The 23567-nt window shown below is 38.2% G+C and overlaps 1 protein-coding gene across 3 annotated transcripts in view; it reads left to right on the top strand.

Annotated features, from left to right (window-relative positions):
- Positions 1–23567, top strand: part of ARHGAP24 (Rho GTPase activating protein 24) — a 780792-nt gene that overhangs the window by 350782 nt on the left and 406443 nt on the right. For all 3 annotated transcript variants that reach the window (XM_060147878.1, XM_060147877.1, XM_060147879.1), the window contains exon 2: positions 1201–1400. In XM_060147878.1, the coding sequence (XP_060003861.1) occupies positions 1221–1400 (180 nt within the window). In that variant the 5' untranslated portion in view covers positions 1201–1220. The remainder of the gene's footprint in view (positions 1–1200; positions 1401–23567) is intronic.

Here is a 23567-nt window from a genome sequence, read left to right as displayed (position 1 = left end):
AGGGCTGACAGTCGAAACTTCATGGAATTTATAACTAGGATTGTGTACACATAAATTAATTGAAAAATTAGTAGTGAAAATAAAGACTAGATAGAAAGACAGCTTGTTTTCTGGAATCTTGCTGAAAAAATAAAAGCTTTGTGCATGAATATACCAGAACAGGAGTAATCTATGTTTTATTAATTAATCTGTATCCTTATATCCTCGTGAAAGATACAAGGGTAAGAGTGTAGTTTTCACTTTCTGAAAAAGTGCTTAGGAATAAACATTGGCAAGAACCTGCAGGAAGCCTTCAGGACAGGAAAATGTCTTTTGTTCTTAAACACTTGTCCCTGGCTCTCCCAAAAGCCACCTTCTTACTGTGGTGTTTTAGCCTCTCACCTGTAGATTAATATTTCCTCTATGATAAATTAATTTGCTTGCTATGGACAGTGTGTATGACCTTATATTCCTTCACAATAACCTTGAAATTTTCTTCATCATGCAGTTGACTGGAACACACCACTCACTCCTGAAGTTTGAAAGAGACTCACTGGCGGGACTTTTTTCTTTTCTTTTTTTTTTTTTTTCTTAAGCTTTTTCAGCTGCACTAATTCTTAACCAGCCAAAGAAACTCTCAAGGGGATACTTTGGGGGAAAGGGGAGCAGAGACATCTTGAGAAATTTTTACATATGTAAAACAAATGTCTTCCACTGAGGTTTTTAAAATAGTCCCTTTAAACTGTAACATGTGTCAGGCTAAGTTTGCTCAAATAATCACAGGCCTGCACAAACAGGTCCCAATCAGTACACACCAGACACAGAGGCCCATTTTCATGAGAGTTATGTTTTTGTTGGTGGTTTTAGTTTGTCTTCAGAAATTGCCTCTTGCGTTGGTGGTGTAGTGGTGAGCATAGCTGCCTTCCCCAAATTACTTCTTAACCCATTATCTCTAGAACTTTCCCATTCTTTAAGTCTACTTAGGAAAAAAGGTATATTATCTCACAGCTGAGTGGGAAGACGCAAGGAACTCTGTCCAAGTTTTCTCCAGGAATATTGTTGTCAGGTTTGTGGTTTGCTTCTAGAAATTTGGTATGTGAGTTAATTTACATTTTTCACCCTACCTCCAGCTTTTTTTTTTAAGGGACAGGGGTAATTTAAGAGGGAATTGAATATATCAGAGCACCTTATTTTTGTTGTTGTTGTCTGTTTGCTAAATAGGAAAGTCCATCAGCTTGGTAATGGAGGAGAGCAATGACTCCATGGAGAACCCCCAACAAGGCCAAGGGCGGAACAATGCCATGAAGTGTGGGTGGTTGAGGAAGCAGGGAGGCTTTGTCAAGACTTGGCATACCCGTTGGTTTGTGCTCAAAGGAGATCAACTCTATTATTTCAAAGACGAAGATGAAACCAAGCCCTTGGTAAGTAGGAGAAAATTAAAGCATTGTGGTGCTTAGTAGTCTAAGAAGTAGAGGGTTTGCTAGAAACTGATGGAGACTGAGGTCAACCCAATCTCCCTGGTCTCCTTCATTTCGTTGGCATCTTTCACACTCTTTCTCATTGTTTACTTTGGTTCAAGATGATGAATTTGATAATTGAGGCCAAGAGACAAATTACACTTGTCGAATATTAATTTTAACTTTTACGAAGCTGTAACAGAGTGTCTGAGTCCCTCAGGCAAACTTACTTCACGTGGAAATGGTAATGGACATCTGCTAGAAGATATATTCTATAGCCAAAACATCTCTCTTTTTCTCAGAAGTAAATTGAAAGATTTGAAGGAAAACTGTAAATGCAATTTTAAGTAATTTCTGAGACACCTTCAGTATCAACTCTCTGGGGGCTTCCCTCCACTCTAACTCACATAAAATATGGATGTAGTGCTAAACCAGACAATGTTGATACATCCAACCAGCATACACAGTATAGTCCCCTGGGAATAGTTTCTATGTTTCTTTGTGGTTTCTTACTGGTCTTTTATTTACTGTTTCTTACTGGTCTTTTAAATAAAGGAAACAATTATTTTCTCAGCCACAAATCTCTGGGTTGCAATTAGAGAAAGGAAAAATCTCCATCATTCCCTGTAGGTACAACAAGCTTTCTTAGCTATGATCATTGCTTATCAATTAATGAAAGGAGATGGGAACTGAGGTATCACTTCTGTGTTCTTCCTTCATCTACATCTATAAAATATATAAATAAGAGAAAAAATGTTTTAGATCAGTTTACATAAACATCCCTAACAGTATGTTCTTGAGGCTATTTGCCTTGTATTAAAATGTAAGAATTTAATTAGGAATTTGGATCAAGCCTCTGCTTTAGTATTTTAAATTCCTCAGACATTATAATTTTTTTTTAACATCTTTATTGGAGTATAATTGCTTTACAATGGTATGTTAGTTTCAGCTTCACAACAAAATGAATCAGTTATATATATACATATATTCCCATATCTCTTCCCGCTTGCGTCTCCCTCCCTCCCACCCTCCCTATCGCACCCCTCCAGGCGGTCACAAAGCACCGAGCTGATCTCCCTGTGCTATGCGGCTGCTTCCCACTAGCTAACTACCTTACTTTTGGTAGTGTATATATGTCCATGCCTCTTTATCGCTTTGTCACCGTTTACCCTTCCCCCTCCCCATAGCCTCAAGTCCATTCTCTAGTAAGTCTGTGTCTCTATTCCTGTTTCACCCCTAGGTTTTTCATGACATTTTTTTTAAAATTCCATATATATGTGTTAGCATACGGTATTTGTCTCTCTCTTTCTGACTTACTTCACTCTGTATGACAGACTCTATGTCTATCCACCTCATTACAAATAGCTCAATTTCGTCTCTTTTTATGGCTGAGTAATATTCCATTGTATATATGTGCCACATCTTCTTTATCCATTCATCCGATGATGGACACTTAGGTTGTTTCCATCTCTGGGCTATTGTAAATAGAGCTGCAATGAACATTTTGGTACATGACTCTTTTTGAATTATGGTTTTCTCAGGGTATATGCCCAGTAGTGGGATTGCTGGGTCATATGGTAGTTCTATTTGTAGCTTTTTAAGGAACCTCCATACTGTTCTCCACAGTGGCTGTATCAATTTACATTCCCACCAACAGTGTAAGAGGGTTCCCTTTTCTCCACACCCTCTCCAGCATTTATTGTTTCTAGATTTTTTGATGATGGCCATTCTGACTGGTGTGAGATGATATCTCATTGTAGTTTTGATTTGCATTTCTCTAATGATTAGTGATGTTGAGCATTCTTTCATGTGTTTGTTGGCAGTCTGTATATCTTCTTTGGAGAAATGTCTATTTAGGTCTTCTGCCCATTTTTGGATTGGGTTGTTTGTTTTTTTGTTATTAAGCTGCATGAGCTGCTTATAAATTTTGGAGATTAATCCTTTGTCCGTTGCTTCATTTGCAAATATTTTCTCCCATTCTGAGGGTTGTCTTTTGGTCTTCTTTATGGTTTCCTTTGCTGTGCAAAAGCTTTTAAGTTTCATTAGGTCCCATTTGTTTACTTTTGTTTTTATTTCCATTTCTCTAGGAGGTGGGTCAAAAAGGACCTTGCTGTGATTTATGTCATAGAGTGTTCTGCCTATGTTTTCCTCTAAGAGTTTGATAGTTTCTGGCCTTACATTTAGGTCTTTAATCCATTTTGAGCTTATTTTTGTGTATGGTGTTAGGGAGTGATCTAATCTCATACTTTTACATGTAGCTGTCCAGTTTTCCCAGCACCACTTATTGAATAGGCTGTCCTTTCTCCACTGTACATTTCTGCCTCCTTTGTCAAAGATAAGGTGACCATATGTGCGTGGGTTTATCTCTGGGCTTTCTATCCTGTTCCATTGATCTATCTTTCTGTTTTTGTGCCAGTACCATACCGTCTTGATAACTGTAGCTTTGTAGTATAGTCTGAAGTCTGGGAGCCTGATTCCTCCAGTTCCTTTTTTCGTTCTCAAGATTGCTTTGGCTATTCGGGGTCTTTTGTGTTTCCATACAAATTGTGAAATTTTTTGTTCTAGTTCTGTGAAAAATGCCAGTGGTAGTTTGATAGGGATTGCATTGAATCTATAGATTGCTTTGGGTAGTAGAGTCATTTTCACAATGTTGATTCTTCCAATCCAAGAACATGGTATATCTCTCCATCTATTTGTATCATCTTTAATTTCTTTCATCAGTGTCTTATAATTTTCTGCATACAGATCTTTTGTCTCCTTAGGTAGGTTTATTCCTAGATATTTTATTCTTTTTGTTGCAATGGTAAATGGGAGTGTTTTCTTGATTTCACTTTCAGATTTTTCATCATTAGTATATAGGAATGCCAGAGATTTCTGTGCATTAATTTTGTATCCTGCCACTTTACCAAATTCATTGATTAGCTCTAGTAGTTTTCTGGTAGCATCTTTAGGGTTCTCTATGTATAGGATCATGTCATCTGCAAACAGTGACAGCTTTACTTCTTCTTTTCCGATTTGGATTCCTTTTATTTCCTTTTCTTCTCTGATTGCTGTGGCTAAAACTTCCAAAACTATGTTGAATAAGAGTGGTGAGAGTGGGCAACCTTGTCTTGTTCCTGATCTTAGTGGAAATGCTTTCAGTTTTTCACCATTGAGGATGATGTTTGCTGTGGGCTTGTCATATATGGCCTTTATTATGTTGAGGAAAGTTCCCTCTATGCCTACTTTCTGCAGGGTTTTTATCATAAATGGGTGTTGAATTTTGTCAAAAGCTTTCTCTGCATCTATTGAGATGATCATATGGTTTTTCTCCTTCAGTTTGTTAATATGGTTTATCACATTGATAGATTTGCGTATATTGAAGAATCCTTGCATTCCTGGAATAAACCCCACTTGATCATGGTGTATGATCCTTTTAATGTGCTGTTGGATTCTGTTTGCTAGTATTTTGTTGAGGATTTTTGCATCTATGTTCATCAGTGATATTGGCCTGTAGTTTTCTTTCTTTGTGACATCCTTGTCTGGTTTTGGTATCAAGGTGATGGTGGCCTCGTAGAAGGAGTTTGGGAGTGTTCCTCCCTCTGCTATATTTTGGAAGAGTTTGAGAAGGATAGGTGTTAGCTCTTCTCTAAATGTTTGATAGAATTCGCCTGTGAAGCCATCTGGTCCTGGGCTTTTCTTTGTTGGAAGATTTTTAATCACAGTTTCAATTTCAGTGCTTGTGATTGGTCTGTTCATATTTTCTATTTCTTCCTGATTCAGTCTTGGCAGGTTGTGCATTTCCAAGAATTTGTCCATTTCTTCCAGATTGTCCATTTTATTGGCATAGAGTTGCTTGTAGTAATCTCTCATGATCTCTTTTATTTCTGCAGTGTCAGTTGTTACCTCTCCTTTTTCATTTCTAATTCTATTGATTTGAGTCTTCGCCCTTTTTTTCTTGATGAGTCTGGCTAGTGGTTTATCTATTTTGTTTATCTTCTCAAAGAACCAGCTTTTAGTTTTATTGATCTTTGCTATTGTTTCCTTCATTTCTTTTTCATTTATTTCTGATCTGATTTTTATGATTTCTTTCCTTCTGCTAGCTTTGGGGTTTTTTTGTTCTTCTTTCTCTAATTGCTTGAGGTGCAAGGTTAGGTTGTTTATTCGAGATGTTTCCTGCTTCTTAAGGTGGGCTTGTATTGCTATAAACTTCCCCCTTAGAACTGCTTTTGCTGCATCCCACAGGTTTTGGGTCGTTGTGTCTCCATTGTCGTTTGTTTCTAGGTATTTTTTGATTTCCTCTTTGATTTCTTCAGTGGTCACTTCATTATTAAGTAGTGTATTGTTTAGCCTCCATGTGTTTGTATTTTTTACAGATCTTTTCCTGTAATTGATATCTAGTCTCATGGCGTTGTGGTCAGAAAAGATACTTGATACAATTTCAATTTTCTTAAATTTACCAAGGCTTGATTTGTGACCCAAGATATGATCTATCCTGGAGAATGTTCCATGAGCACTTGAGAAAAATGTGTATTCTGTTGTTTTTGGATGGAATGTCCTATAAATATCAATTAACTCCATCTCGTTTAATGTATCATTTAAAGCTTGTGTTTCCTTATTTATTTTCATTTTGGATGATCTGTCCATTGGTGAAAGTGGGGTGTTAAAGTCCCCTACTATGAATGTGTTACTGTCGATTTCCCCTTTTATGGTTGTCAGTATTTGCCTTATGTATTGAGGTGCACCTAAGTTGGGTGCATAAATATTTACAATTGTTATATCTTCCTCTTGGATTGATCCCTTGATCATTATGTAGTGTCCTTCTTTGTCTCTTCTAATAGTCTTTGTTTTAAAGTCTATTTTGTCTGATATGAGAATTGCTACTCCAGCTTTCTTTTGGTTTCCATTTGCATGAAATACCTTTTTCCATCCCCTTACTTTCAGTCTGTATGTGTCTCTAGGTCTGAAGTGGGTCTCTTGTAGACAGCAAATATATGGGTCTTGTTTTTGTATCCATTAAGCCAATCTGTGTCTTTTGGTGGGAGCATTTAGTCCATTTACATTTAAGGTAATTATCGATATGTGTGTTCCTATTCCCATTTTCTTAATTGTTTTGGGTTCATTATTGTAGGTCCTTTCCTTCTTTTGTGTTTCTTGCCTAGAGAAGTTCCTTTAGCAGTTGTTGTAGAGCTGGTTTGGTGGTGCTGAACTCTCTCAGCTTTTGCTTGTCTGTAAAAGTTTTAATTTCTCCATCAAATCTGAATGAGATCCTTGCTGGGTAAAGTAATCTTGGTTGCAGGTTTTTCTCCTTCAACACTTTCAATATGTCCTGCCACTCCCTTCTGGCTTGCAGAGTTTCTGCTGAAAGATCAGCTGTTAACCTTATGGGGGTTCCCTTGTGTGTTATTTGTTGTTTTTCCCTTGCTGCTTTTAATATGTTTTCTTTGTATTTAATTTTTGACAGTTTGATTAATATGTGTCTTGGCGTATTTCTCCTTGGATTTATCCTGTATGGGACTCTCTGTGCTTCCTGGACTTGATTAACTATTTCTTTTCCCATATTAGGGAAGTTTTCAACTATAATCTCTTCAAATATTTTCTCAGTCCCTTTCTTTTTCTCTTCTTCTTCTGGAACCCCTATAATTCGAATGTTGGTGCGTTTAATGTTGTCCCAGAGGTCTCTGAGACTGTCCTCAGTTCTTTTCATTCTTTTTTCTTTTTTCTGCTCTGCAGTAGTTATTTCCACTATTTTATCTTCCAGGTCACTTATCCGTTCTTCTGCCTCAGTTATTCTGCTATTGATCCCATCTAGAGTATTTTTAATTTCATTTATTGTGTTGTTCATCGTTGCTTGTTTCATCTTTAGTTCTTCTAGGTCCTTGTTAACTGATTCTTGCAATTTGTCCATTCTATTGTCCATTCTATCTCCAAGATTTCGGATCAACCTTACTATCATTATTCTGAATTCTTTTTCAGGTAGACTGCCTATTTCCTCTTCATTTGTTAGGTCTGGTGGGTTTTTATCTTGCTCCTTCATCTGCTGTGTGTTTTTCTGTCTTTTCATTTTGCTTATCTTACTGTGTTTGGGGTCTCCTTTTTTGCAGGCTGAAGGTTCGTAGTTCCTGTTGTTTTTTGTGTCTGTCCCCAGTGGCTAAGGTTGGTTCAGTGGGTTGTGTAGGCTTCCTGGTGGAGGGTACTAGTGCCTGTGTTCTGGTGTATGAGGCTGGATCTTGTCTTTCTGGTGGGCAGGTCCACGTCTGGTGGTGTGTTTTGGGGTGTCTGTAGACTTACTATGATTTTGGGCAGCCTCTCTGCTAATGGGTGGGGTTGTGTTCCTGTCTTGCTAGTTGTTTGGCATAGGATGTCCAGCACTGTAGCTTGCTGGTCGTTGAGTGAAGCTGGGTGCTGGCGTTGAGATGGAGATCTCTCGGAGATTTTTGCTGTTTGATATTATGTGCAGCTGGGAGGCCTCTTGTGGACCAGTGTCCTGAAGTTGGCTCTCCCACCTCAGAGGCACAGCACTGACTCCTGGCTGCAGCACCAAGAGCCTTTCATCCACAGGGCTCCTTAATTTGGGATGATTCGTTGTCTATTCAGGTATTCCACAGATGCAGGGTATATCAAGTTGATTGTGGAGCTTTAATCCGCTGCTTCTGAGGCTGCTGGGAGAGATTTCCCTTTCTCTTCTTTGTTCTGACAGTTCCCAGGGGCTCAGCTTTGGATTTGGCCCAGCCTGTGCGTGTAGGTCACCGGAGGGCGTCTGTTCTTTGCTCAGACAGGACGGGGTTAAAGGAGCCGCTGATTCGGAGGCTCTGGCTCACCCAGGCCGGGGGGTAGGGAGGGTCACGGAGTGCGGGGCGGGCCTGCAGCGGCAGAGGCCGGCGTGACGCTGCAGCCTGAGGGCGCCGTGCGCTCTCCCGGGGGAGTCGTCCCTGGATCCTGGGACCCTGGCAGTGGCGGGCTGCACAGGCTCCCCGGAAGGGCGTGTGGCTAGTGACCTGTGCTCGCACACAGGCCTCCTGACGGCGGCAGCAGCGGCCTCAGCGTCCCATGTCCGTCTCTGGGCTCCGCAATCTTAGCCGCGGCTCGCGCCCGTCCCTGGAGCCCTCTCAAGCAGCGCTCTTAATCCCCTCTCCTCGTGCACCAGGAAACAAAGAGGGACGTAAAAGTCTCTTGCCTCTTCGGCAGGTCCAGACTTTTCCCCGGACTCTCTCCCGGCTAGCCGCGGTGCACTAACGCCCTGCAGGCTGTGTTCACGCCGCCAACCTCAGTCCTCTCCCGGCACTCCGACAAAAGCCGGAGCCTCAGCTCCCAGTCCCGCCCGCCCCGGCGGGCGAGCAGACAAGCCTCTCGGCTGGTGAGTGCCGGTCGGCCCGATCCTCTGCGCTGGAATCTGCCCGCTTTGCCCTCCGCACCCCTGTTGCTGTGTTCTCCTCCGCGGCTCCCAAGCTCCCCCACTCCGCCTCCCGAAGTCTCCACCCGCGAAGGGGCTTCCTAGTGTGTGGACACTTTTCCTCCTTCACAGCTCTCTCCCGCTGGTGCAGGACCCGTCCCTATCCTTTTGTCTCTGTTTAGTTTTTTCTTTTGCCCTAACCAGGTACGTGGGGGGTTCCTTGCCTTTTGGGAGGTCTGAGGTCTTCTGCCAGCGTTCAGTAGGTGCTCCGTAGGAGTTGTTCCACGCGTAGATGTACTTCTGGTGTATCTGTGGAGAGGAAGGTGATCTCCGCGTCTTACTCTTCCGCCATCTTCCCGGAAGTCCAGACATTATAATTTAACAAAGTTCTCATTAGTATAATTGAATTACATAAAGATAGCAATGAATTTACAAACTACTCATTTTTTGAAATTGCTATTTTTTTAGCATATTTTTACCAGGGCCAAGCATTAGACTAAGAATTTATATATATATCTATATATGTTATGAAATGCTTACAATAATCCTGTGAGGTAGGATTATCCTCACTTAAGTATGACGAAATCAATGTTTAGGTGTAATGCATATTACCCAAAGTTAGACAGGGGTGCCATATTTTGCCTCTAGTTAGGTCCAAGTTCATATAGCCTCAGCCAAAGATCTCATAAATCAATAAAAGTATCCCATATTGATATCATGAGAATTACAGTGCATTTCCATACCTGCTATTGTTTTCATTGCAGCAAATCAGTGAAGAATATGGGGGTTATCATTAAAGATGAAGAAATTGTGTCTTAGTGACATGAAGCAACATGACCCCCATCATATAGAGATCAGAGGCAAAGGAGTAAAGTCTTTTGTTTCTTAACTCTTACTCTAGGGTTCTTTTCTTGTACCTTGTTTTAAACTATGTAGTACTCACAGTAGGTATTATCCTGAACATAAAATCATTTTTACCAAACTGAGGTTAATGTGAAAAAATGTAGAACGTGGGGGATCCAGTATGGAAACTGTGATATGGAGGACCGTGTTCAATAAAACAGAAGTATGAGTAATTTTCAATATTTTATCCTATGAACTCTTGTTCTGGCGTGGTTTGGGTGGACTGGGTTGTTAAACAGAATGGGTACAAATCAAATGATCAATTAGGTCTCATCTAGAACCTAAACAAGAGATTAGGGGAGAAAACAGAGGTTTCAGGGGCTGAGTGGCTAGAGAATTGAAAGGAAACTGAACAAACATTTTGACTCTTTGGTGAGCTCAGTGTACCTTCTAGTAATGAAGATAGGATACAATGGGTCAAGCTCGAGCTCAAAATTTCTAAAATTTGAGAAATTGCAGATGTCAGAGAATATGCACATGACCCCTCTAAACTGTTACAAGAGGATATTATCAAATTGCCTTGGCTACTGTCCTCTGTGGAATTTCTTAGAAGGTCTACAGTCACAAATAGTATTCAGTGCAATGTAGTTATTTTGACAAAAAGTTGGAAATATAAATAAGAAGATGCAAAAACTTCTGATTAATTCAAATGAAACTCTGCCTCAAAGTGAAAATTACTTTCATTCATAATATTTCTAAGATAAATAATATTTTGATATTAGTATTAGTTACTAGTATTTATAGACTTATAATGACTGAAATTAACAAAATAGTTATATTGACAAGAAAATACTAATTCTTATACAAACCAAACATAGACTACAATCATTCCCCCCCTCCAAAAAAGGTTTCTTAATTTTTCTTCTACTTATTACTTGTTAAAGATTTGCTGTTAATAAAGCAGTAATAGTTTGGGGGTGAATAACTTTGAATTATTATTCTTTTTTTGGATCATCTTTTATGACAGTACAAGCACCAGGAATTTTGACATAGTACTTTTAAATTTTAATCTTTTACACTGATGTTTAGACATGTGAGCACGGAATCAGATGAAGATCTAGCAATTCCTATATCAGAGGACATTTTGGAATTTGAAAGGACCATGTATTTGCCCATGAATGGATTAATTTCTTACTTTAAAGTGAGTTCTTTAAGTGAGCATAGATGCCTGACACATTGTAAGTGCTGCAGCACATTTTTGGACGAGTTGGTGAGTGATTCAGTAAAATATATCTCTAGCCAAGCAGGGTTGGGCCAGGACCATGTGCTGTCACTAGTACTGACTATCCTCAGCTTCATGTATCAAAATCATAACGTGTATTTAAAATAATGAAGTTTAAATTACATTAAATAAATGCTGTAGTGATATAGAATAATCCTAAGAATTCGATGAAGAACAATTGAATATCCTGAAAAATGTTAAAACGGGAAAAAATTTAGTTGTTATAAAACCCCTCATTTTATAGATAAAGGGTGCGTGTGTGTGTGTGTGTGTGTGTGTGTGTGTGTGTGTGTGTATCAACCAACGGATACTGTTAATGAGTAGCAGATGATGAACTGAAAAATCAGATTTCCTTGCTCCTGATCCAGTGTTCCTTCAGTTTAGGCTTTTGCCTGCTCACATATCCTCATCTATTTTTTAGATTTGCTTCCAGTCAGAAGTACTGTTTTCAGTATTGGCACTTTCAAGCATAAGAATGCCCTTGACCTTCATATATTTTGATGAGGGCTATTTCAATAATACTGGAGGAAACATCACTAATGAAATGAAAAAAACTTCACTCTTCTAAGCATTCCTAACCAGCTGAAAATGTTCAATAAACTTAATCTGGATTGGTTTTCCTCTCTCTTAATAGTATTTCTAAAATGAAAGGATTAAAACCCTTGAAATGTGTGTCCCTCCTGTACTAGAAAGAGGCTCTCAATTTATTTTAGTGAAACTTTCTCTGAGTTTCTCCACTCAATAAAGAGAATAAACTCCATCATTATCCTTGTTATTAAAAACTGCACATCTGTTGGGAGAAACATGTAAACAAAATTATAATTGTGACAGGCTACCATGTAAACACTGAGTGCTCAGAAAACACAGATACAATTAGTGCCAGGGAGTGAGTGGTGACTGGCTAGAGGAGTTGGGGGAGGCTGTGCAAAGCAAGAGGTGACCCTTACCTGGGGTGCTGAAGGTTGGTGGGAATTTTCCAGTTACATAAATTGGGGAAAGGAATTCAGAGCAGAGGAAAGATATGGAGTTGTAGAATAGATATCTATAAATAGCTCCATATTGTGAGGGCAGCAAAATGACAAGAAATGGGCTTAGAGAGATTGGTGGGGCCACAGCAAAAATGGATGTGTATGTCACACAAAGAGGCTGGATTCTCAGGTAGGTAATGGGAAGCTCTTTCCAAAACACCTGAGCTACTCAAGATGCAAAACCACACTACCCTGTTAGAAAGGAATAATGATGGCTGTTTCCTGATGTCTCCTCTGGCTGCCGTGATAGAATACCATAGACAGGGACGCTTAAACAACAGAAATTAATTTTCTCAGAGTTCCAGAGGCTGGAAATCCAAGATCAAGATGCTTCCAGAGTTGGTTTCAGGTGAAGCTTCTCTTCCTGGCTCATAGACAACTGCCTTCCATCTGTGTCCTCACATGGCCTTTACTTTGTACACAGGAGAGTGAGAGAGCCCTGGTGTCTCTTCTTAAAAGGACATGAATCCTATCAGATAGCCCCATCATTATGGCATCATTTAACGTTAAAGGCCCCAAATACAGTCACAGTGGGGGTTAGGTCTTTAATGTGAATGGGGGGGGGCGGCCCAATTCAATCCATAATACCTAATATGTTGAAAACCTATGTTAATAAATATAATTTTCTCAGTTAAGTTTTTCTTCCATCTGTACTGTCTATCTTCATGTCTACTAGAACCTAATATATGTGATTTAGTGCATTTTAAACTTAACTATTTGAACCTAATATTGATGTTTCGTATTCTTATTCAAATTGCAAATTCAAATTCTCCTTTCTCTGGGGACAGTACCTGGTTTGTAAACAAGACTTTCCAGCCTGTAGCCAGGGTTCTCCTGGCCATATATTGGAGGTCTATCTCAAAATATAACTGCTTTATATTTAATATACATCAAACTAAAATCTTTAGTATCCTATACTTTTAAAAATGAAACTTTAGTTCATCTAGGCTGAAACCCTCTCCAGAAACCATTTTCTACAGTGTTTGCAATTACATGGATACAGATTTTATTTAGAACAGATTTAAAAATAAAGTTGATTTTTGTTGTTTCTGAAAAAACAAACACGGAAAAGTGATGTATGTAGCCAATTTTGAACATACACTAATGCATCCTTTATTTCTGTTACTCATAGAACACTACTGTAAACATCCTATAGTACTGTATTTTTTCACTTTTTGTTTAATATTTTTTCTATTTTAATCTTTAAAATAAAGCTCTATTTACATACAGAAAAAAGTTTAAAATTATACTGTACGGAAGAATTTATTTTTAAAAAAGTCTTCCATCTACCTGCATACTCCTAGTACTTTTGGGTAGCTATGAAAAATGTTTTAAAACAGATTTAAACTAAGTTTGTGACAATATTGTTTACCTATTTTTCATTAATAATCATGACAAATGACTGTGGCTTTAGTTACAGATATTATAACATGGGGTAAGCAGCTGAGTTATAAAGTATGATTATTATAGCTATCCTAAAAGTAAGACAGTTATATAGATTTTGTTAAATGAATTTAGTGATAAATTCTTAGTACTTTTTTGGAACCATTTGTTTTATTTCTATCCTGAAGTATATTATTACTTAAATAATAACCAAGTCTCAAGTATGGCCATACTAGTGAATGTCTCTGACATATCCTGGGTACTAGAACTTGACACTGGAAAGCATTCATTTTTAGAAGCCAGTCTGGCACTCCTGATAAAATGACTAAAATCCAAATAGGCACTAACCCAATTAATCTAGTCTAGACTTTCTACAACAGATATTGATCCACTTGTGTGGGGAGAGTTTTTCTGGACATGATGAGGATGACACTGTATTAGATCACAATGGATTTTATTAACTTAGAGAACAAAGTGATTTTCAGTGAATTATAACCTGAGGTCTGACCTCTAAATGTGCAAAAATTGATTACCGATTTAAGAGTAAGCTCTAATTTTATATATTTAATGAAACTTGTGAGTTAACGAAATCTAGAGATCTCTAAGGCAATTGCTGTTCTCTGTTAAAGTATATGAGCCAGGGGACTTCCCTGATGGTCCAGTGGGTAAGACTCTATGCTCCCAATGCAGGTGGCCCGGGTTCGATCCCTGTTTGGGGAACTAGATCCCACATGCATGCCGCAACTTAGAGTTCACATGCCGCAACTGAGAAGTGCACATGCCGCAACTAAGAAGTATGCATGCTGCAACTAAAAAGGATCCCTTGTCGCAACTAAGGATCCCTCATGCTGCAATGAAGATCCTGCGTGCCACAACTAAGACCCAGCGCAGCAAAAATAAATAAATAAATATTTATTTTAAAATATAAAGTATATGAGCCAGAAGCAGCCAAAACCCCGATTGCGTGTTTAAAATAATACTGGAGGGACTTCCCTGGTGGTCCAGTGGTTAAGATTCTGTGCTTCCAATGCAGCGGGCAAGGATTCAATCCTTGGTCAGGGATCCCGCATGCTGCATGGTACAGCCAAAAAATAATAATAATACTAAAAACCTTGAAACTTGAATTTCAGCTTCAAATCTATAACCGACTTTCTATGTATCATCTAAGTCTTTTGCCATTTAAAAAGACACATAAGAAGGTATTGTGTGTCATCATAAATTTTTAGGAACTCTTAGCTCTTTCCTAGAAATTATATCAAAAGATAGTGTTATTAATATAAAATATTTAATTCTGCTATTTGTTGAATAATTTTTTATTGCTTATGGAAGTCACCTAGGCATGGCATTTATTTATTTCAGTGTGGTTAAAACAGGCTTTTGAGTTACATTGTTTGGTTTGAATCTTGATTCATCTACCAAATAACTATGATATACTAGGTAGTGATTAAGCTGGTTTAAGCTTCAATTTACTAATCTGTGCAATGGGATAATAGTAGCACCTACCTCATAACATTAAGAGGTTTAAATGAGATAATTTATGGAACGAATCTTAGAAAGCAGTAGCATATAGTAAGCATAAAATAAATGTTAGCTACTTTTATAATATTGGTTTGACAAAAAGAGTTTATTTCTTGAGATGTTCACCCTAATCATTCATTCATTTCATTATTTTCAACACATATTTATAGATTTTGAGTGTACCTGTAGTTATTATGCTAGATTTTAAGAAACAAAAAGATGCTGTAACTGATGGTATAAAAAGATAGACACTCCCACGCAAAAAACAAAAAAAGATTTAAAAGGAAGAAGCTGATTTCTTTCTCAGGTGAAGGTCCAAAGTGATTCTAGGTAAGTGAGGAGGTCTGCTTCAAAAAACTGTTTAGAAACTTAAGCTGCCAGTGATTTTGCCATTTTAACTTTTGGCTTCAAAATTCATCATGGGGTCATTTCCTTCCCAGTCACCTAGAAGGCAGTATAAAATAGTGTACTGCATAGAAGGATTAGGTGGACTGATAGTGGCTCTTATCACTTCTATTCGCATTCTGTTAGATAGAACTGAGTCACATGATCATTCCTAACTGCACAGGAGGCTGGGCATGCAGCCTAGCTTTATCCTGGGAGCAGAGGGGAATGTGGGTATGAAAAAAGAGTTAGCAGTCTCTGCCACAGAGACAAATAATGCTAAATATCCATGAAGGTGGTGCTCAATTCTAGTGGCTGTTATAGACAATTGCAGTTACCGTACAGTGTAATGAGTATTAAAATAAGGAAAGTATAGAGAACCATTAGGAAGCCACGGGAGGGGCACCTATAACCACTTCAAGGTTCAGGGAGAGTTTTTCAAAAGAATATATATTTAACCTGAGAATTGAAGGAGAGCATAACTTTATTACAAGCAGTTGGGTTGATATATGTGGCAGAATTAAAGGTGTAGGTCATGGTCCTTCAGTAGATTGTTGGAGAATTGATAATGGCTGAGTATTTCAGCACCTAAGAAAGAAGACAAGCAGTGATTCTTCCCTTGCTTTTATGTGCCTATTTTTCTTGGTTTACTGGATTTAGAGCTAAACAGTGAAAACAGGGCTTATTCTATGTATAGCTCACTGTGGAGGAATCCAAAATTCTCACCTATCCAAAAAGGCCTCCTCTGACAGTCCTGCAACTCTGTCTGGTGTTCCTATTTTTCATTATTTTGTACTGTGCAATAATTTCTGGAAAAAATTTTGAAAGGCAACTATGCCACAAACACTTGGTCTTCTATCATCCGTTATTACCTTACCACGAATCATGGTAATCAGTCACTTTTGACTGTAGGAGGAAGAGCTGAGAAAATCTGCTGCTGCTGGAGAGGGTACTTAGTATGGAAGAGCAGCAAAGCATGTCTTGGACAAAGGGAAATTGATGGATGGGCATGGTGGCCAGAGGGATCAGTGTGAGAGAAGACTTCATCGTCATAATTTCCTCTAGAATTGACTCTGTCCAGCGTGGTCATTTCTCTGGAAAGCAGTTGAGCCCAGTTTTTTTTTTTTTTTTGGCCGCACTGGGTCTTTGTTGCTGCGCGCCAGCTTTCTCTAGCTGCGGTGAGCAGGGGCTACTCTTCCTTGTGGTGCACGGGCATCTCATTGCAGTGGCTTCTCTTTTTGCCGAGCATGGGCTCTAGGTGAGCGGGCTTCAGTAGTTGTGGCACCGGGCTTAGTTGCTCCGTGGCATGTGGGATTTTCCCAGACCAGGGATCGAACCTGTGTCCCCTGCATTAGCAGGTGGATTCTTAATCACTGTGCCACCAGGGAAGTCCCAGCCCAGTTGTTCTGTGTACAAGTTCTAGGATCAGACTCCCTGTGTTCAGCCTAGACTCGATCACTAGTGATAGGCTTTGGGTGAGTTAGTTGTTGTTTACTTGGGTTACTTACACATATGTAAAATGTGAGTAATAATAATACTTATCTAATAAGTAGTTGTTAGCATACATGAAATGGCGTGTCTAGAATACTTTTACAATATGTGGCCACATATTAAGCACTCAGTAAATATTGACTATTGTTACCATCACCACCACTACGATCATCATCATCATCATCATCATCATTTTTACCATCTTTTACCATCAGGATACCCTGACACAGCAGTTTAGAAATCAGGTTCTATAATATATACTTTATTAATTGTGTAACAAAGGGAATGGTAGATGATCAGCCCATGTAAGTAATGCTAACTTCAGAGAAGAAGATAACTTGTTTTCACTTGTGATCTATGCTGCCAATACAGTGAACTCAAATGGAAAGATTCTCCAAAAAACCTTTGCAGGATGTCTTTTCTCTTTGTTTAAGTTACTTTTGGGGCCCCTTCAGAGCTTATCAAAATGATTATGAGGACAGCCAAGGAGTCTTGAAGGATTCTTTCTGGACCATCCCAGAGAGAGGCAGCCCTAGTATTCTCGTCTCACACACAGCACTTTTTCCTCAACAACAATTTGGAGAGAGATCTACTGGAGTTGAATCCCTTGAGTTCCGCTTCTAACATTTACTCATATTGACTGAAGGCTTTTGTATTTGTGATGCAATTCAACAGACAGAACCAGATAATTCATATGCTATCTCATTAGCATAAGTTTAGATCTATTTCCATTATCCCAACTAGTGGAGAAGAGAATGTAGGGAAAAAAGGTTAATGGTTGAAAATATAATTTGAATATTCATATTTTTAGTGCTTAGAGTAATATATTTTAAATGGCTACATTTTCTTCCCCTGGTGTATGAAGTATTTCATAGCTATTTGCTATGAAATTTTCTTTCAGGTTTCTTTTGAGCACTCAATCTTTCTTGCCATTCTTCTTTAGCTTTATCCTGCATAAATCCAGATGCTCTCTGTTTTCTAGTGTTATTACCATATGTTCATTCATTCAGCGACTGTTTATCAATTGTAAACTACATGAATTATAATTTACAAAATGTTTTGATCGCTTTTTGTGTAAAAGGAAGCAACCCTAGATACATGAATGGTTAATCTTACTTTCCGAATTTTGGCTTCTTTCCCTTAGCATATTTTCAGGGTTCATCCATATTGTAGCATGTATTAGTAGTTCATTTCCTTATATGGCCTAATAATATTCACTTGTCTCGATATGCCACATTTTATATATATATCCATTCTCCAGCTGACAAACATTTCGGTTGTTTCCCACTCTGGGACTATTATGAATAATGCTGCTATGAGCATTTGAGTACAAGTTTTTGTATAGACATATGTTTCCATTTCTCTTGGTTATATACATAGAAGTGGAGTTGATGGGATATACAGCAACTGTATGTTTAACCTTTTGAGGAAATATGCCAGCCATCTTTAATTATTAAATTCCAATCTGATTTAACACTCAAGCCTCACACTGGTTTATTTATTCATTTTTTTAAACATCTTTATTGGGGTATAATTGCTTTACAATGGTGTGCTAGTTTCTGCTTTATAACAAAGTGAATCAGCTATACATATACATATGTTCCCATATCTCTTCCCTCTTGCATCTCCCTCCCTCCCATTCTACCTATCTCACCCCTCCAGGCGGTCAAAAAGCACTGAGCTGATCTCCCTGTGCTATGCAGCTGTTTCCCACTAGCTATCTATTTTATATTTGGTAGTGTATATATGTCCATGCCACTCTCTCACTTCATCCCAGTTTACCCTTCGCCCTCCTCATGTCCTCAAGTCCATTCTCTACGTCTGCATCTGTATTCCTGTCCTGTCCCTAGGTTCGTCAGAACCTTTATTTTTTATTTATTTAGATTCCATATATATGTGTGAGCATACAGTATTTGTTTTATACTTTCTGACTTCACTCTGTATGACAGACTTTAGGTCCATCCACCTCACCACAAACACCTCAATTTCATTTCTTTTTAATGCTGAGTAATATTTCATTGTATATATGTGCCACATCTTTATCCATTCATCTGTTGATGGACACTTAGGTTGCTTCCATGTCCTGGCTACTGTAAATAGAGCTGCAATGAACATTGTGGTACATGACTCTTTTTTTTTTTTAACATCTTTATTGGGGTATAATTGCTTTACAATGGTGTGTTAGTTTCTGCTTTATAACAAAGTGAATCAGTTATACATATACATATGTTCCCATATGTCTTCCCTCTTGCGTCTTCCTCCCTCCCACCCTCCCTATCCCACCCCTCCAGGCTGTCACAAAGCACCGAGCCAATATCCCTGTGCCATGCGGCTGCTTCCCACTAGCTATCTACCTTACTACGATTGTTAGTGTGTATATGTCCATGACTCTCTCGCCCTGTCACAGCTCACTCTTCCCCCTCCCCATAACCTCAAGTCTGTTCTCTAGTAGGTCTGCGTCTTTATTCCTGCCTTACCCCTAGGTTCTTCATGACATTTTTTTTTCTTAAATTCCATATGTATGTGTTAGCATACGGTATGTGTCTTTTTCTTTCTGACTTACTTCACTCTGTATGACAGACCCTAGGTCTATCCACCTCATTACAAATAGCTCAATTTCGTTTCTTTTTATGGCTGAGTAATATTCCATTGTATATATGTGCCACATCTTCTTTATCCATTCATCCGATGATGGGCACTTAGGTTGTTTCCATCTCTGGGCTATTGTAAATAGAGCTGCAATGAACATTTTGGTACATGACTCTTTTTGAATTTTGGTTTTCTCAGGGTATATGCCCAGTAGTGGGATTGCTGGGTCATATGGTAGTTCTATTTGTAGTTTTTTAAGGAACCTCCATACTGTTCTCCATAGTGGCTGTACCAATTCACATTCCCACCAGCAGTGCAAGAGTGTTCCCTTTTATCCACACCCTCTCCAGCATTTAATGTTTCTAGATTTTTTGATGATGGCCATTCTGACTGGTGTGAGATGATATCTCATTGTAGTTTTGATTTGCATTTCTCTAATGATTAATGATGTTGAGCATTCTTTCATGTGTTTGTTGGCAGTCTGTATATCTTCTTTGGAGAAATGTCTATTTAGGTCTTCTGCCCATTTTTGGATTGGGTTGTTTGTTTTTTTGTTATTGAGCTGCATGAGCTGCTTGTAAATTTTGGAGTTAATCCTTTGTCGGTTGCTTCATTTGCAAATATTTTCTCCCATTCTGAGGGTTGTCCTTTGGTCTTGTTTATGGTTTCCTTTGCTGTGCAAAAGCTTTGAAGTTTCATTAGGTCCCATTTGTTTATTTTTGTTTTTATTTCCATTACTCTAGGAGGTGGGTCAGAAAGGAGATTGCTGTGATTTATGTCATAGAGTGTTCTGCCTATGTTTTCCTCTAAGAGTTTGATAGTTTCTGGCCTTACATTTAGGTCTTTAATCCATTTTGAGCTTATTTTTGTGTATGGTGTTAGGGAGTGATCTAATCTCATACTTTTACATGTAGCTGTCCAGTTTTCCCAGCACCCCTTATTGAAGAGGCTGTCCTTTCTCCACTGTACATCCCTGCCACCTTTATCAAAGATAAGGTGACCATATGTGCGTGGGTTTATCTCTGGGCTTTCTATCCTGTTCCATTGATCTATCTTTCTGTTTTTGTGCCAGTACCATACTGTCTTGATTACTGTAACTTTGTAGTATAGTCTGAAGTCAGGGAGCCTGATTCCTCTTGTTCCTTTTTTTGTTCTCAAGATTGCTTTGGCTATTCGGGGTCTTTTGTGTTTCCATACAAATTGTGAAATTTTTTGTTCTAGTTCTGTGAAAAATGCCAGTGGTCGTTTGATAGGGATTGCATTGAATCTATAGATTGCTTTGGGTAGTAGAGTCATTTTCACAATGTTGATTCTTCCAATCCAAGAACATGGTATATCTCTCCATCTATTTGTATCATCTTTAATTTCTTTCATCAGTGTCTTATAATTTTCTGCATACAGATCTTTTGTCTCCTTAGGTAGGTTTATTCCTAGATATTTTATTCTTTTTGTTGCAATGGTAAATGGGAGTGTTTTCTTGATTTCACTTTCAGATTTTTCATCATTAGTGTATAGGAATGCCAGAGATTTCTGTGCATTACATGACTGTTTTTGAGTTATGGTTTTCTCAGGGTATATGCCCACTAGTGGGATTGCTGGGTCATATGGTAGTTCTATTTTCAGTTTTGTAAGGAACCGCCATACTTTTCTCCATAGTGCTGTATCAATTTACATTCCCACCAACAGTGCAAGAGGGTTCTCTTTTCTCCACACCCTCTCCAGCATTTATTGTTTGAGGATTTTTTGATGATGGCCATTCTGACTGGTGTGAGGTGACACCTCATTTTAATTTTGATTTGCATTTCGCTAATGATTAGTGATATTGAGCATTCTTTCATGTGTTTGTTGGCAGTCTGTATATCTTCTTTGGAGAAATGTCTGTTTAGGTCTTCTGCCCATTTTTGGATTGGGTTGTTTGTTTTTTGATATTGAGCTGCATGAGCTGCTTGTATATTTTGGAGATTAATCCTTTGTCAGTTGCTTCATTTGCAAATATTTTCTCCCTTTCTTAGGGTTGTCTTTTCATCTTGTTTATGATTTCCTTTGCTGTGCAAAATCTTTTAAGTTTCATTAAGTCCCATTTGTTTATTTTTGTTTTTATTTCCATTTCTCTAGGAGGTGGGTCAAAAAGGATCTTGCTGTGATTTATGTCATAGAGTGTTCTGCCTATGTTTTCCTCTAAGAGCTTGATAGTGTCTGGCCTTACATTTAGGTCTTTAATCCATTTTGAGTTTATTTTTCTGTATGGTGTTATGGAATGTTCTAATTTCATTCTTTTCCATGTAACTGTCCAGGTTTCCCAGCACCACTTATTGAAGAGGCTAACTTTTCTCCATTCTATATTCTTGCCTCTCCTATCAAAGATAAGGTGACCATATGTGCGTGGGTTTACCTCTGGGCTTTCTATCCTGTTCCATTGACCTATATTTCTGTTTTTGACCCAGTACCATGCTGTCTTGATTACTGCAGCTTTGTTAGTATAGTCTGAAGTCAGGGAGCCTGATTCCTCCAGCACAGTTTTTCTTTCTCAAGAGTGCTTTGGCTATTCAGGGTCTTGTGTTACCATACAAACCATGAAATTTTTGTTCTAGTTCTGTGAAAAATGCCATTCGTAGTTTGATAGGGATTGCATTGAATTTGTAGATTGCTTTGGGTAGTATAGTCATTTTCACAATGTTCATTCTTCCAATTCAAGAACATGGTATATCTCTCCATCTGTTTGTATCATTTTTAATTTCTTTCATCAGTGTCTTATAGTTTTCTGCATACAGGTCTTTTTTCTCCTTCGGTAGGTTTATTCCTAGATATTTTATCCTTTTTGTTGCAATGGTAAATGGGAGTGTTTTCTTGATTTCATTTTCAGATTTTTCATCATTAGTGTATAGGAATGCCAGAGATTTCTATGCATTAATTTTGCATCCTGCTACTTTACCAAATTCATTGATTAGCTCTAGTAGTTTTCTGCTGACATCTTTAGCATTCTCTATGTATAGTATCATCTGCAAACAGTGACAGCTTTACTTCTTCTTTTCTGATTTGATTTCCTTTTATTTCTTTTTCTTCTCTGATTGCTGTGGGTAACACTTCCAAAACTATGTTGAATAATAGTGGTGAGAGTGGACATCCTTGTCTTGTTCCTGATCTTAGAGGAAATGATTTCAGTTTTTCACCATTGAGAATGATGTTGGCTGTGGGTTTGTCATATATGGCCTTTATTATGTTGAGGTAAGTTCCCTCTATGCTTACTTTCCAGAGGGTTTTTATCATAAATTGGTGTTGAATTTTGTCAAAAGATTTTTCTGCATCTATTGAGATGATCATATGGTTTTTCTCCTTCAATTTGTTAATATGGTGTATTGTGTTGATTGATTTCCGTATATTGAAGAATCCTTGCATTCCTGGGATAAACCCCACTTGATCATGGTGAATGATCCTTTTAATGTGGTGTTGGATTCTGTTTGCTAGTAGTTTGTTTCAGATTTTTGCATCTTTCTTTGTGACATCTTTGTCTATCTTTGGTATCAGGGTGATGGTGGCCTCGTAGAATGAGTTTGTGAGTGTTCCTCTCTCTGTTATATTTTGGAATACTTTGAAAGGATAGGTGTTAGCTCTTTTCTAAATGTTTGATAGAATTCGCCTGTGAAGCCATCAGGTCCTGGGCTTTTGTTTGTTGGAAGGTTTTTAATCACAGTTTCAATTTCAGTGCTGGTAATTGGTCTGTTCAGGTTTTCTATTCCTTCCTGGTTCAGTGTTGGAAGGTTGTGCTTTTCTAAGAATTTGTCCATTTCTTCCAGGTTGTCCATTTTATTGGCATATAGTTGCTTGTAGTAATCTCTCATGACCCTTTGTATTTCTGCAGTGTCAGTTGTTACTTCATTTCTAATTCTATTGATTTGAGTCTTCTCCCTTTTTTTCTTGATGAGTCTGGCTAATCAATTTTGTTTAGCTTCTGAAAGAACCAGCTTTTAGTTTTATTGATCTTTGCTATCGTTTCCTTCATTTCTTTTTCATTTATTTCTGACCTGATCTTTATGATTTCTTTCCTTCTGCTAACTTTGGTGGTTTTTTGTTCTTCTTTCTCTAATTGCTTTAAGTGTAAGGTTAGGCTGTTTATTTGAGATGTATATTGTTTCTTGAGGTAGGATTGTATTGCTATAAACTTCCCTCTTAGAAATGCTTTTGTTGCATCCCATAGGTTTTGGGTCATCATGTTTTCATTGTCATTTGTTTCTAGGCATTTT

Source organism: Lagenorhynchus albirostris, chromosome 4, assembly GCF_949774975.1.
Source record: "Lagenorhynchus albirostris chromosome 4, mLagAlb1.1, whole genome shotgun sequence".
NCBI classification, from domain to species: domain Eukaryota; kingdom Metazoa; phylum Chordata; class Mammalia; order Artiodactyla; family Delphinidae; genus Lagenorhynchus; species Lagenorhynchus albirostris.
Note: the sequence above shows the minus strand (reverse complement) of the source record. Positions and strands in the feature narration are given on the sequence as shown.